This window comes from Diadema setosum, chromosome 1 (assembly GCF_964275005.1).
Source record: "Diadema setosum chromosome 1, eeDiaSeto1, whole genome shotgun sequence".
NCBI classification, from domain to species: domain Eukaryota; kingdom Metazoa; phylum Echinodermata; class Echinoidea; order Diadematoida; family Diadematidae; genus Diadema; species Diadema setosum.
The window spans coordinates 45,876,627-45,892,010 of record NC_092685.1 but is presented as its reverse complement, the minus strand read 5'-3'; the positions used below and the strand labels follow the sequence as shown (position 1 = coordinate 45,892,010).

Below are 15,384 nucleotides of genomic sequence, written 5' to 3'. Positions count from 1 at the left end.
ATTCCGTTTGCTTTATGTGATGGCACTAGGTGAGGGCTTCAAAACTTCTACACAGAATTTTGACCTTTGACTTCTTTGACCTTTGACCTTGATTTTTGACCTGTTTTGTACATTTTGCTACAAAATGCTACTCCTTTGCCATTTCTTACCCGATTTCGATTCTGTTTGCTTTATGTGATGGCACTAGGTGAGGGATTCAAAACTTCTACACAGAATTGTGACCTTTGACTTCTTTGACCTTTGACCTTGATTTTTGACCTATATTGTACATTTTGCTATATTTACATATATTTACATATATTACGCACCGCGTAATTTCTACTTTTCCTTGTTGGGTAAGAAATGCCTGTGTCAAACTCTGAGACAGAAAGTAATACTTTTCAATTAATTGCTGCTGCTGTTGCACTAAAAAAATAAATAAAAAATAAAAAGTAAAGAATAAAAAAACCATCACAATGACATGAATATTCTACCATTTGTTCACTATTATGTTCATTTGATATGAAGCTGTCTTTACATGTGATACTTTGCGCTTTATAGCTGATAGAATTTCATCCCAAGGATGTAAGATATACATGTACATTCTTCTTTTCTTTACTGATTTTTGCTGTCTTTTTGCTGTTCTGTCAGTTCCCAAGTATTTAGTACAGTATGTTCATTTACTGCAATATAAGAACTCACTCAAAAAAGGTGAAAAGAGGTGAAAAAATATCATTAAAAAAAATATGTCAGTTTGCTATTGAAATGCTCCAGCTGCATTGCACTATTTTTTTGTTTGTTTCATTTTATCTAATCACTCATCTTGAGAAGTGGTGTTTGAATTTGAGAATGTCTGAATGATTTGGGGAACTTGTATTTTCCCACAAAGAATAACTTTTCATCAGCGTGATCTGACGTCTTTATCATTGTCCAACTTGCAGAATTATTACTATGCTATGTTACTAAACTAAGTTATTTTCATTCAGATGAACCTTCTATTTTGACATCTAACAAAATGATGAGATTTTCCACATCAGAAAATAAACTGAATTAAACAATGAATATGGACAGAAAGTCAGAAATTGTGTCTTTAGCATTGAATTTATACAAAGTGTGGAGGAGCGGGGCATTGTAGATGAGGATATGACTAGAGAAGTTGAAGGAGGCAGAGAAACTGGTTTCATGGCAGATCAACTTCCTGTCATATCCATATTAAAGGGAAGGTAAACCCAAAGAGCAATGTGGATTGAGTGAAAGCAGCAACATGAGTAGAACACATCAGTGAAAGTTTGAGGAAAATCGGACAATCGATGCAAAAGTTATGAATTTTTAAAGTTTTGGTGTTGGAACCGCTGGATGAGGAGACTACTAGAGGATATGACGTATGAGTGGACAACAATACAAAGAAAATATAAAGGAAATTCAACAAAAATTCACTTTTCTAGAATTATGAAAGAGCAGTGGACCAACCGCTTTCAGAAAGCAGGGGGAATAATTGCTACCCTTAACATATGTCAATATCAAATTGATGGAATTTGTATTTTTCATGAAAAATGGATTTTTGTAGTGTTTTCTTTATATTTTCTTGGTATTGTTGTCCACTCATACGTCATAACCTCTAGTAGTCTCCTCATCCAGCGGTTCCAACACCAAAACTTTAAAAATTCATAACATTTGCATCGATTGTCCGATTTTCTTCAAACTTTCACTGATGTGTTCTACTAATGTTGCTGCTTTCACTCAATCCACATTGTTTTGGGGGTTTATCTTCCCTTTAACACATCCCATTAGTCATAATGGAAAGAAAGAGACAGACAGACAGACAAAGAGACTGACAGACACACAGACATACATACAGACTGATATTTAAACAGAGATGAATAATGTTCAGGGAGGAGGTTTGAGCAGGAAATGAAACCAAGCAAGTGATAACATTTTGCTTTCAAGCAACCTAACAGTATGTTCCTGATTTTTGTAATGGACATGAAAGTCAGACTAAAGGTCATTTCCACCTTCCCTTTTTCCTCCCCCACTTTCTTTTTTTTTAATCATTATTACTATCATTTCAGTGATGATGGTGATGTTTGAGTGTACTCCAGGAGTTTGTTTCCCTTCCGAGCTGTTAGAGAACTAATTCACAACATGTGTGGTGTCTGGATTCCAGGGCATCAAGGGAGTATGGACCAAAGGCGAGGGGTGGTGTTAGTTGTGGGAATGCTCCCTGTATACCATATCGCGGATCTCCCTTGGGTACTTGTTGTTTCAGTTGTCAGTGTTTCTTCCATATCTTCTGTAGTGTCTGTCCCCCCCCCCCATGAAGGCTTGAATTAATAAGATAATGCTATCATTGTCATCACACTTGTTTTTGTGTGGTCTTTGGCTGCACAATTTTTATTAATTCTTTATGTGCCAAGTTGGCACACCCGATTCAGTCAGTGTCATGCCAAGTTTGCATATTCTGCTCAAACGCACAAACCGATCAATATATTGCCAAATAGTGTTTCTCGTGATTGTATTCGTATCACATGTAGCTTATACTTTATGTGGTGATTGACTTTCAAGCGGTGTATGCTACTGGATTTGCAAGTATTAAATTCTAAGTTTCTGTCACTGCTTTGTGTGCAAAAGTCATACCTCTTCGATACTGTAGCTACTGGTCATTTGAAAGAAAAACAATCATAGATTTGTCATACAATTTTCATCAAAGCAAAGCTTGGCATTTTCTTTACAATTTTGCTCATTACTTGTCCAGGTTTACACAAATCTATGAAAGTCACATAGATTTGAAAAACAATGTTTTCCCAAAGTGTGTCTACATTGCTGTCTCAGAATGATATGGCACACAGGATGTTTACACCATGGCATATAAAGAGTTAATGTAATCCGGGGAATTTAATTTCTCCTCCAAGTGCATCTGAGGTGAAGGATTTGCCAAAAATTTTCTCCAGTGTATTACAGATGAAAAACTATCCTGCTAAGGTCCAACAAAACCAGTAATATCTGTTTGGGCAGTGACATCACAAACTGTCCCAGTCGGCACTATTGTGTTGGGTTTACTCACACATTAGCACAGTAGCAGATTCCACTTGAAGCATCTCTTTATTGGACAACAACAACAACAAAAAGACAATCCCCTATTTTATCTTTACTGGCTGGTACTCTCCTCCAACTTGACTGTACTTTTTCAGTGGTCATCATATCAGTTTGTGACCTTTTTTTTTTTTTTTCAAATCTTATTCTATTTAATTTTTGTGTATCTCTGGATGTTCCCCAAGACAGACTTTCTGGATGAAGACGAAGTAGTGATCCAGCCGGGACGCTTGAAACTTGAGGACCAGACGGAGTGCTGAGAGGAGATCTCATGCTGCTCTAAGAGGAATTCTTTTTCTGTCTGTCTGTCTGTCTGTCTGTCTCTGTGTTCTCTTCCTCATCTTCATCATTATTATCATTATCATCATCATTTTCCTTTGTCGTCTTCATCATCATCATCATCATCATCATCTTTTGTCACCTTTCTCATCTTCATCATCATCATCATTATCATAATATTCATATTCATATTCATTATTATCATCATCTTCATCATCATCTTCTTATCTTGTTCCTACTTGTCTTCTCTCTTTCCTCCTCCTCTTGTGTTATTTTATTTCTTCCTCTTCAAGACATGAAAAAAAAGAAAGAAAGATGGATGTTACTTCCATTTACAATCACGCAACATCAGTACTGAATCCACTTGATTTCTTTGCCTGGCATTGTGAGTGAAATCTCCCATTTCAACTCTCTATGAATCATTTGTGGTTTTATTTCTGTTCGTGAGTTTACAGGTATATGCACAATAAATTATGATACAAGACAACCTTCTTGTGAAGTTAGAAAGCTTTTTATTTTATTGCTAACTGAAGTCTGCAAGGTCTTCAATGTAACTTGGAGGTTTGGTTAGAGTTATTACTTTTTCTTGTAGTAAAAACAAAGAGTTTATTTTTTGTTATGAGTTATCAAATGTGGCTACATGGAGGATTTTTTTTTTTTTTTTTTTGTGGTGGTGGTGGTGGTATTCCTACTTGCAGATACAGTTCAGAATCTATTTTTCTACGTGGTTGTGACGAAATATGGACTTACGTGAACAGTATGGATGGACTTATTTGAACAGCAGTAATTTTTTAGATTCTTTTGTATGAATTTGCCATTTTTTGACAATTGTTGGTGAATCCTTTGCAAGGATGTGTTGAGGACGTGAAATATATCTGTGGATTACATCAGTCAGACTGGGTAAATCTACAGGACTAGTGCAACAAAAGGGGACTGGCAACAACAACAAAATACTAGAAGACACCCATTTTGCAACATGGCTCTACAAGTGTGCTTGTAAGTACAGTCTATTTGTCTGCTGTTTATTAGCATTTACGAAGGGCATTATTTGTCAATCAGGTGCAGTGAAAACAACTTGATGCAGGAATAATTAATTTAAACAGTAAATATGTAGCACCCGCTGCTATGAAAGTTAAGAACCATCACTGGCTATTGGGTGGAAGCTTGGTAGTCTACTGAATGCATGATGTCTGTCTAGCAATCAGGAGGTATGTGTTCAAATCCCACCTGTGTATGTATGTATGCCTATGATTTTTATCATGGCTATTACCTGTAGGTGCTCTACACACTGAATAATTAGTGTTTATTCATGTTGATGAAGGGCAGTTTGTCAATAAGTTGCAATGTGAAATAATGCAAGAATCATTCATATGACGTACAGTGTTTGGCTTTCTCTGTAGAGTTGTGAACACAAATGACATTAAATATGAAGCAGTGAATTCTGCGAAAATGGACAGCTCCAACAAAAGATTCCAGAACATTCTAGTACTGTTGTTGACTACCAAAAGGCAAACTTCTCACAAGAGAGTAGATTTCAGAACATTCGGCTCTGTCGTCGACTCCTGGAAGGCAAACTTCTCACAAGAGACACATGATGTTAATTATGATAAGGTGTCATTCAGTATCTACTCATCACGGCATGTATGTGGCTTCAATTTCCACACCGAGAATACTTTCATCATTTTTAAAGAGTCGTGCAGTTTATTCTACAGAATTCATCTTCTTCTTTTGCATACCCAAGAATGTTGGTGAAAACTCTTGTCGTTTGAAGACTCAGAAATTTGTATGTGGTGTTGTTACATGTAGGAATCAGGATAAAAAAGAAAAGAAAAAAGGGGGAAAAAAGCCACATTGTTTGTGCATAGATCTGCTATCTTTTGAAGTTTTAAAATCATGTCTACTTGACTGCCAGAACATTTGATATCATTCGTGTTTGAATATTGGCTGGGACATGTACATGAATATTCATTGAATGACAGTACTTGAACAATTTTTGGAAATATTGCTAATCCGTTGTCTCTGTCTGCCAACTGAAAGCATCAACTTCTTTCTGAGTGTGATTTTAGTGTTCCTTGCACAGGGTAATGATGTCTGTCTTTCTTCTGATATCAAGACTGCATCTACATCTGTAACAGTCTTCCATTTCAAATACGCCAGGTGTTAGAGAGTGAAATAACTCACAATCGTGAAGATTGATATGAATTGTTGCCACTTTGGCCATACACACCTGATAGCATAGTATCCCTAGGCAAGAAATGTTACAAGTTGTTTTGAAAAGAGATATCCAAGTTTTGTACCCCAATAATGATGTTAAGGGGTAGATATACTGCCCAATTGGCCAGGGAAAAAAAGTAGTTTAGTTATAATGGTAGTGATGATAAAACCAACAAAATAATCTCCTGAAATGATATTCAACTGTATCTCTTGCAATTCGTTTTAAAAAAGGCAAACAGTATGTGAGGGTGCATTTCATTTTTTCTTCCATTTTTGAAGTATTGTAGTAGTATGGACATTGATAATGATAAAGAATATTGTTCTAAACACAGAATGCTTCATATCTTTATTTTACTACATCTTGTTATTTTAATGTGATTGTTATTAAATAACAAGTACTCAGGCAAAGTTTTTCTCAAATGGTTGTGTATGTAAAAAGCCAGTGAAAGAAAATCTGAGTTAACCAAGTATTTTGAGCTTTTCCCAATATTCAGTGCCTCTTCATTTGTTTGATCGTTGTGTATTGATAGCAAAATGTCTATTTTGTTAAACTGTTCTATAATGTAATATCTTTCATTGACAAGAAATGCTTTTGGACAGACCACGTTGGACATGAATGACATTGGAATATGAGATATAAATATATAAACTATTATATTGAAGTACATCGATATAAAACTCATATGTATTAGTATTTTATTGGCACAAATTACTAGAAATGCATTTTTATCCATTTTGTACATCAAGTGTCTGGATTGTATGAAGCTGCTTATTCAGACATATTTTGCATATAATACAACTTACAGTATCATACATGACAGTGTAACATTTATTGTATCATTACAGCTACCATCATTTCTAATAAAGACAGCCCGTCCTTATTGTACTGGAAACTGATCATTGTGAAAAGATTTCAGCAACAGAAGTTTTCATTATTTGATTACACAGTATATTTGTTTCCTGATTGCCACATCATCATTGTTGCTCTCGCTGCTGTGTGATCTTTGAAGTTTTGATGTATAGATAAATATTTTAGCCTGTTCAATACTTCCTCAAATTCAGAAACGCATAGACAGGTTTAAAAGCAATTTCTCACTGAAGTGTGTATTAAAGAGAAGATGTGGAGGATAACTTTACCAAAAATGGAAGTTCTTTGGGCAGTGAGATGAAGAATGATGAATCAATGATAAGGAAAGCTTGAGTAAAATCTACATTGTAAACAAGCTGTGGTGCTACATGTGCCTATTACATTGAATGTCAGTAAACCCTTTCATATGGAGTCAGATGAATGCATCAAAGCACTAGTATTTCGTAATTTGTAAGACCATTACCCCACCCATGGGCATTTATCAATACCTGTATATGCAAAAAGAAAGTGAGGAAAAAACAAAACAAAACAAAACCCATAAATGTCATGGTGCTTGTATGTATCTCTTTGGATGAGGAAGTCATTCCCTGTTGTGCCAGAGCACATGTGAGATGATTTTTATTGCATGTTCTGTCAAAATGTTTGTTTGTTTGTTTTGCATGTTTATGTTTTTGGAAACTGCAGAACTTAAAGAACCTGCAAATATGTTTCGAGCTGCTCAGCATGAAAATTTAATGGTGCAAAAATAGTGACGTTGATTGTATTAACATTACACTGCCAATTTGTATTTTAAATGTGAACAGTAATACACAGGTGATTGAACAATAATAACTTTCAAATGGTGACTTTCATGTTTATCCAGTTTGCTTGAATGATCAATTTTCTGCCTTAGGTCTTGCGTCGCATTGCATTCAGTATTAAGTGCTATATAAATGTTATTCATTATCAATATTATCATTATCATACATGCAAAAGTACAGACAAACCCTGTAATAAAGAACTTGCTTACAACAAGGCTCTGCTTTTAACCACATGAATTTGGCCGTTCCTGTTTTCCAGTATTGTATTTAGCTGGTTTCTTTAATAGTATGTTTATCAGGTATCCATTATAACGAGGTAAAATCGGTGACCTTGTTATAATAACAGGGTTTCTCTGTAAATTGCTCTTTCAGGATAATGATTTCTCAGCTTAAACTGCAAAAGCAAAATTGCCAAAACACCGGAAGTTTCATACAGTTATCTTCAATATGCACAGACTAGCTTCATGACTTAGGAGCATTGCTTGCCCATGTGCATACTGTAGAGTCCTTGCATTGATACGCTTGTGGACATCCAGGGGCTAATGATTTCTGTTGCTGAACTGTCTTGATGAAATTCTGAAAGAGGAGTGAATAACTTGATCACAAAGTAGTGGTTTATTTTGGATAATATCATTTCATGGAATGCCAGAAATCATCGTCCTCATACATATGACATTTTCTGGTTTCCCATTCAATACCATCCAGTGTAATTTACCTCGGTAATATTTTTTTTTACCGTTTCCATCATGTGATATTCAGGAATTAATGGAAAATGTGGCATTATAATCAAAGAAAGCTTTCATATTAAAACATTCAGAAAAACAATGCCTGATGCTGTCCATGGACTCCACTTCTGTCAGTTGAAATATGAAGTGCAACTGAATGTGCAAAGGCTGTATTGGTGTCCAAGGTTATGTGTGTTTGTGTGTGTGTGTGTGCATGTGTGTGTGTGTGTGTTTGTGTGTTTGTGTGTGTGTGTGCATGTCGCTATATATTTTGTGAGTGTAATTCGCGAATTGTGACTTGTTAGACAATTATGCGAGTGGTTGCATTCGCGATGGAGCTCCACAGTGACGGAAGAAAAAATAAGTACTTTTTCTTTTCAGGAGAGGAGTTAGTGATTTCATACTTTGGAAAGGATTTATGTATGAAAGGTAATATTTGGAATATCACCAATATCAGTTGAATTGCAAATTCACTAAAATAAAAATAAAGCAAAACATATCATGTACAGGGATACAGTATATTTAAGGACAAGTTCACCTTAATATACAAATGTGGATTGAGTGAGTGCAGCAATATTCGTAGAACACAGCAAAAGTTTGGGGAAAATCAGTCAATCCGTTCAAAAGATATGAATTTTTGAGGTCTAATTGCCGCCATCGCTGGATGAGAAGACTACTACAGCTTGTGATGTCACATGCATAGAACAATGTAAAGAAGATAAACAGAAAATTCAACATAATAAAAGAGCACTTGACTTGCCTCTTTCAGAAGGCAGGGGGGAAAATATTACCCTTAACATTTGTCAGTAACAAGTTGAGGGAATGTGTACTTCCCCCCCCCCCCCCAAAAAAAAAAAAAATATATTTTTTTTTTTGAATAGAATTTTCGTTATTTATTTTCCTTATATCGTTCTATGCATGTGACATCATAAACTGTTGTAGTCTTCTCATCCTTGTCCTTTAATATGTTTCAGTATGTTTTACTTACTTTCCGTGACAACTAATGAAGAAAGCACAAAGTACTTGCGAGCTGACTACCGTGGATGACAACATTGATGAGTCATTCCGCACCATGTTCAAGGTCTCAAGACTTTACTGAAAAGCTAACTACATGTACGCTAGACTGTTTAAAGTTTCCTGCATTTTTAGTGATACTTAAATACATCTTCATTAAACTCCTCATTTTTTACCTAAAATCAAATAGGAATGTGATCTTTCCTTCACATCAACTTTTTTTTTGTCTTGTAACTTAGCAACAACAAATATTTAAGGAGTTTTTAAGGGTTTTTTGAGGGGATAGAGTTGTGAGGTGATGTGATCACCTCTTCCAGTTCATGACCAATGTTATTAATCAGTGAAAATTTGAAGCTAATTGTTAAATTTCTCAACTGCGTTTTTGTCTGATTTTGATGAAACTTAATGCCAATTTCTGTTTATGTGATCTTGCTCTTTTTATCAAAGCTGACATTAAAGGGACTGTACAGTACTGGTTGAGGTGGGGATTCATGTTTTGAACATTCGTAAGTGAGGTAATGAAAAACCTCTTATGAAATATGAAAGAGCATGTAATCTTACCGATCAATTTTTAATTTGATGACAATTGGGTTTTCAAATGGCTGAGATATCCAAAAAGTGATGATAATAAAAGGCGACAGGCCATGCCTTTTATTAGGATCTCTTTGTTTCATCTTGTTTTTTGATATCTCGGCCATTTCAAAACTAATTTTCATCAAGTAAACTTTTGATACCCTTTAGAATTGCATGCTCTTTGACATCTCATAGAGTGGTTTCTGAATATCTGGCGAAACGTTAAAAGCTAAATCCTCACCTCAACCAGAACTGTACACGCCCTTCAAAATAGGAAGAGATTGCACATTGAGTTCCCTCCAAAGAACTGCGCAATAAGGACAGAGCGCCTCACATCAAGGCACAATCTCTGCTGCCAGCAGGACTTGAACCAGGGACCTAAAGGTTGTGAGTTTGTGGTCTTATTCACCGAGCCGCAGAAAGTGGGAATACAATATGTACTTCTGCTATTCTTCGAAGTGTACACAAAAGAGAGAAGGGGAGAGAGAGAGAGGGAAAAAAATGGCTTGATGGGTGTATGATAGTACCAGATAGAATATGCACAAATGTGGGACAGCTCAAATAGTTCACGCGGAGACTGGATGGTCGTAAATCGGCACCGCAATTTTGAGATATTGCCTTGGGGAAGTGGGGGGGGGGGAAATGGGCACTACGATTTTCCAGAAATGTGTGGCAGAATGGCTCATTAAAACTTTAGGCAAAATGAAGTAGAGTGTCAGCAAACATTGCAATATTTTGCTGTCTTTTGGAGTGGGCATAGTATGGGAAGAACAAGGGTCAAACAGGCAAGGTTATCAGGTAGAGGAATTGTCCAGGGATATTACAGCTTTGGAGACTGAAATATGCATGCTGTGTGTTTTCAATCATTGTTGCTCCAGCCGACATAAAAATATGTGTATGGGGAGTAGTAAAAATAAACATCCAGGCGAGTAATAAAAGAATTAAGTTGGCAATTCTAATGGCCCTGGAGGGGCATTTTAATTTGTTACCCCCCCCCCCCCTTTCAAATATTCCTTCTTACCCCATTTCCCCTGCAACCTACAAAAAATGAAAAAGAAAGCAAACAAAAAAGAAAATGTTTGTCTGACTGGTCTCTGTAAAGACTCAAACAACTGATTAGATTTGGTACTATCATTAATCAGTGGCTGCTACGAAAACTGCCCCTAGATATAGGTTGGAATTTTTAGCAGTTGTACTGGGAGTTAGCAAAAAAAGGCAAATGAGTGAAACACAATTGTAGGTTATAACCAATAGAATATATTAAAGAAACACACAATAAAGCCAAGTTATGAGAATAAAACACTTGCTTCACAGCTTAGGTGTGTTTAAATGCTATAAATAATGGTTTGAATTTTCATCTGTAATACTGCCCATGTCTTGGAAGATCTAGTAGCTTTGATCATATCACAGGAAGAAAACTCCCATGCATAAAGTGTTATAAAGTGCATAGAGTTTTCTGTGGGTCAAATTGTTTTTCAATAGTAAGAGAAGGGTTTTGCAATAATAAATAATGAAGTTTCACAAATAACATCATAAAATGTTGCTTGTTTTGTGTGTGCATAAGCCCTACATATTGTGATAGCATTAAAGCTCATATGATTGTTAGAACAGAAAGTAGTAACATACATCTTTGCAACCCATAAATGTAGGCCTAGGAGTAATGGCTTGTTTTTATTTCTACCAGGGCAAAAGATCAGGATATTGTTAACATGAATGATTTATAGTGCATTGTTGCCATTCCAGTACTAGGTGGATAACGTTCCTTCAACAACACTTCATAATGTGGCAATGGTAACATACAAAAAATCTTACCAGATATGCTATACATTGTATATACCAATCAAGTGTTTGGTATATAAGACTTTCTTCTCAAGTTCATTCTCTCAGTAATGTCTGCTCTTCTTTCTCTTCTGCCCCCCCCCCCCTCTGAATTCCACACCTCAAAGACACACACTAGCACACACACACAAACACACACACATGCATACACACACATGCATACACACACACACACACACACACACACACACACACACAAATATACAGATCCTCACACTGTGGCAACATACTAGTTTTTAAAGGACAAGATCACCTTCATTAACATAAGGATTGAGAGAATGTAGCAATATTAGTAGAACACATCAGTGAAAGTTTGAGGAAAATCGGACAATCCGTTCAAAAGTTATGAATTTTTGAAGTTTTTGTGCAGTTACCGCTGGATGAGAAGACTACTGCAGTGTATGATGTCACATGCGTACAACAGCATAAGGAAAATATAAAGAGAATTTCACAAAATTTCATCTTTTGAAAAAAGTACACATTCCCTTGACTCATTACTGACATATGTTATGGGTTATATTATTCCCATTGCCTTTAGAAAGAGGCAAGTCAAGTGCTCTTTTATTATGTGAAAAAAGTGAAAATATGTTGAATTTTCTTTACATTTTCTTTACACTGTTGTACTCATATGACATCACAAGCCTTAGTAGTCTCCTCAACCAGCAGTTCCAACACAAAAATTTTTAAAATTCATAACTTTTGTATCGATTGTCCAATTTTCCTCAAACTTTCACTGATGTGTTCTACTAATATTGCTACATTCTCTCAATCCTTACGTTAATGAAGGTGAACTTGTCCTGTAAACCAGATTACAAAGACATTCAATTTTGTAAATCAATGACAGACAGCATACGATTCTCAACCTCAAGTATAAGTATAGTCAATTGTCTGCATCATTTAATTGGCATATTTCTCCATGTAACTCCTCAGCATTTAGTAATATACATTGTATGTGTAAATAAACTGGCACATCATCAACTCATCTTACTTCTTAACTACTTAAAAATTTCCACTTTATGACTCACAAGCAAATAAACCATGAATACCATATGGTATATGGTTAAGTAAGTAAATGTTTTAATCCCCCCTCCCTTTTCCTAAACGTTTTTGCAGATGAATCAATCCTTAGCAAAATTTACACAATTGGTGGGTATTTTCCTGCAGCTCTACACTACCATTAAAGGCAGTAGCCATCAAGTGCAAGTCCTCATTATTTCTAAAAACAAACTTGTATCAAAGGAAGTGCCAGCTATATCATAAATCAGACTGCTACCTGGCACGTCTTTGAGAAAAGCAATTTTCCCTTCACTTTGCCCTAGACTTGCTTTCTTTGAGTGCTCCAGGGGTCTTCTTGTATCTTTCAAAGGTTACACAATGTAATACACTGCATAAGCACACTAGACAATAATCATGAATTAAATGTGACATGATATTGAGAGATGATCCCTCATTACAGATCCCAACAGGTTTTCACTTTCCTACCTCACACATACGGCCTTCTTGTCCTTAAAGATACTTTTTCATTCTACAACACATCAACTTGTATGGCTCCTACGAGTGCATCAACATCATATGACGATTCATATCCATTTGGTTTAAAGTGTGTTGTAAAGGCTTTAGGATGAAAGTTTCTGACCACCAGTGAGAGAACTGCTTGTCTGGAACCATATACATGTAAATGATGGTCTACAGTCTCTTTGATCTTTTGCCTGGATCTTCCAACTCTGATTTTGTTCTCTTTTAGATCTTTCTTTTCCAATCCATACAGTGCAATGTTTTGCTTTGGGCTTTCCTTCAACATTCTTTCACTTTCTCTTTCTATACTGTAAAAGCTGTTATTTTTGCGAAGGTTTTATATTTGCAAATCTGGCAAATCACTGTCGGGCTGCGAATTTAACAACAAACGAACACTTGATCTTTAAAGTGTTAAATTTTCAGAGCAAAAGTATCAACAAGCCCATTATGTGGCATTTGGCACCTTCCGAGCTGGAGCGAAACCACGACCATGGTTGGCGGGATATACTGGCCTCATACTAGTACTACGTACATGTACAGAGAAGACGAAGTGAACACACAAGGCATTAGTGCACTTACTAATAGCCGCAGTGTCAAATCACGATAATGCCTGTGACCTCATTTGCAAAAATATCTGTACGCCAAAATAACAGCTTTTACAGTATGTTGCGTAAAAAGCTATGGATATGGAATTGGCCACTAGTCACTTTCATCTTTTTCCATTCTTTGCCTTATCTTGGGTCTCGAGCCAACCCCACTTTACACCTCGGTCTCCTGTGCCGCAAACCACTGCTTGCGCTTCGCCGCGTCCCAACTGGGGTCCATACCGAGCTGGGCGTTCATGATGGGTAGGTTCTTGTTGAGGATGGGGTCGCCGTAGCTATGGAGATGGTGTAGCAACCTCCTTTCCAGGAGCTCCACGGTGTCCAGTGTGAGGATTAGGGTCTTGTGCTTCAGCATGCTCCAGACGTTCAGACCTGCCAAAAGAAAGAGATAGACAGGGAGCAGGAATAAATTTTTAAAAACAAGCTGATACAGATTGTTACAAGGATAGTCCCTCGCTGCATTACCATTGGGTACCTACTTGATTTAAGTGTCAATAGTTCCATTCACATAAACCCAAAATTAACATTTTTTGAAAATCAATGTTTACAAGGCAAAACAAAAATCTGTTAATTCTTGTGTGGACACAAAACATTGTTAACTCTTGCGATGTACACTGTGATGCAAAAATTCAATCAAGCATAACTTTTCTAAACACTCTCACAACAATTTGCCCTGCACGGCACATTTAATGGAACACCAAGAAACCCCTAGTATTTTCAATCCCAGAATGCAATTTGCCACAACAGATCCTCACACTTGAGTATCCAGGGTCACGCCTTGGTCATTGTTTAGGCAAGCACCGTCTGAACATTCAAAACATTTAATTTGCAGCCGAGTTATTATCATTATCTTCTTTTTTTGTTGGGGGGAGGGGGGCTATGTGTAAAACATGTTGCATAAAATTAATTTTTGTATGAGCCAACATTTTTTTACTGTGTTGTGTTTTTTTTCTTCAAAAAAAGAATTATCACTGGGTCCAGTGCACACGAATCTCTGATCCATATATCTTTTATGATTTATGTCAATTTACTTATGTTGAAATGCAGCCTCTCTGGCTATTGATTGGTGATGAAGCCGAGACTGGTCCTGAAACTCTACGACTCTGGGTCCTCATCTTGAAATTGAAAAAATAACATGTGACTAAGAGACAGGTTATTCTTTTCAATCACAGTCTTATCTTGGACACTATGATGCTCATTGTATCCACAAATAGGTTCATCCATCACATTAAAAAAAAAATGTACTCAATAAACTGTGACAGACAACAACACACCGTGGCTAAAAACCCCAGGCAGAGCAGGGAGCGAGAGTTCATCCTTTCACTTATCCACTCAACCTGTGTGATAAACACATTTTTTTCTGAGATGTTATTTATTTTCTATTTTGTTTTGCCAGGAAAAAGGGGTGGGGGTGGGGGAGGAGAGAGGTTTTCTAGACTTAGAACCTTGAGAATACAAGCTGCCTTGTTGAATAGCATCAGGCATTCCAAAGTGTTCTTCCTGCCTTGGCACGGACTCTTTTTCTCTCCTGGGAGACGTTAGATACCGTAAACGATGAATTTGCCATAACAGTAGGAACCGATTCATCACTGCACCAGCAAGACTCAAGAAGAGAGAGAGCCGAGAGTTAAGAGGTAATTAAGATGTGGTAGGGACACATTTGGATTCTGGCGGGGCGTGATGCTACCAGAACTTTGCACTCCTCAAAAATAGTCTCTGCTATCTTTCTTTTCCTCTTCTTTCCCCTTTTTCTTGGCATCAATCATCAAGGAAGACTCCACGGAGGACTTCCGCTGTATTCAGATACCACGAGATGTCAAAGTGGGAGAAACAAAGCGTAGGAGATGAACGTGCCATTCCTCAGAGTAGAAGTAATAATGCGC

General features: G+C 36.6%; 1 protein-coding gene across 1 annotated transcript in view; it reads right to left on the bottom strand.

Annotated features, from left to right (window-relative positions):
• Window positions 1–12,245: 12,245 nt before the first annotated feature.
• Window positions 12,246–15,384, bottom strand: part of LOC140231306 (large ribosomal subunit protein uL4m-like) — a 39,899-nt gene continuing 36,760 nt past the window's right edge. The window contains exon 9 of the mRNA XM_072311459.1: window positions 12,246–13,873. Coding sequence (XP_072167560.1) covers window positions 13,656–13,873 — 218 coding nt within the window. The 3' untranslated portion in view covers window positions 12,246–13,655. The remainder of the gene's footprint in view (window positions 13,874–15,384) is intronic.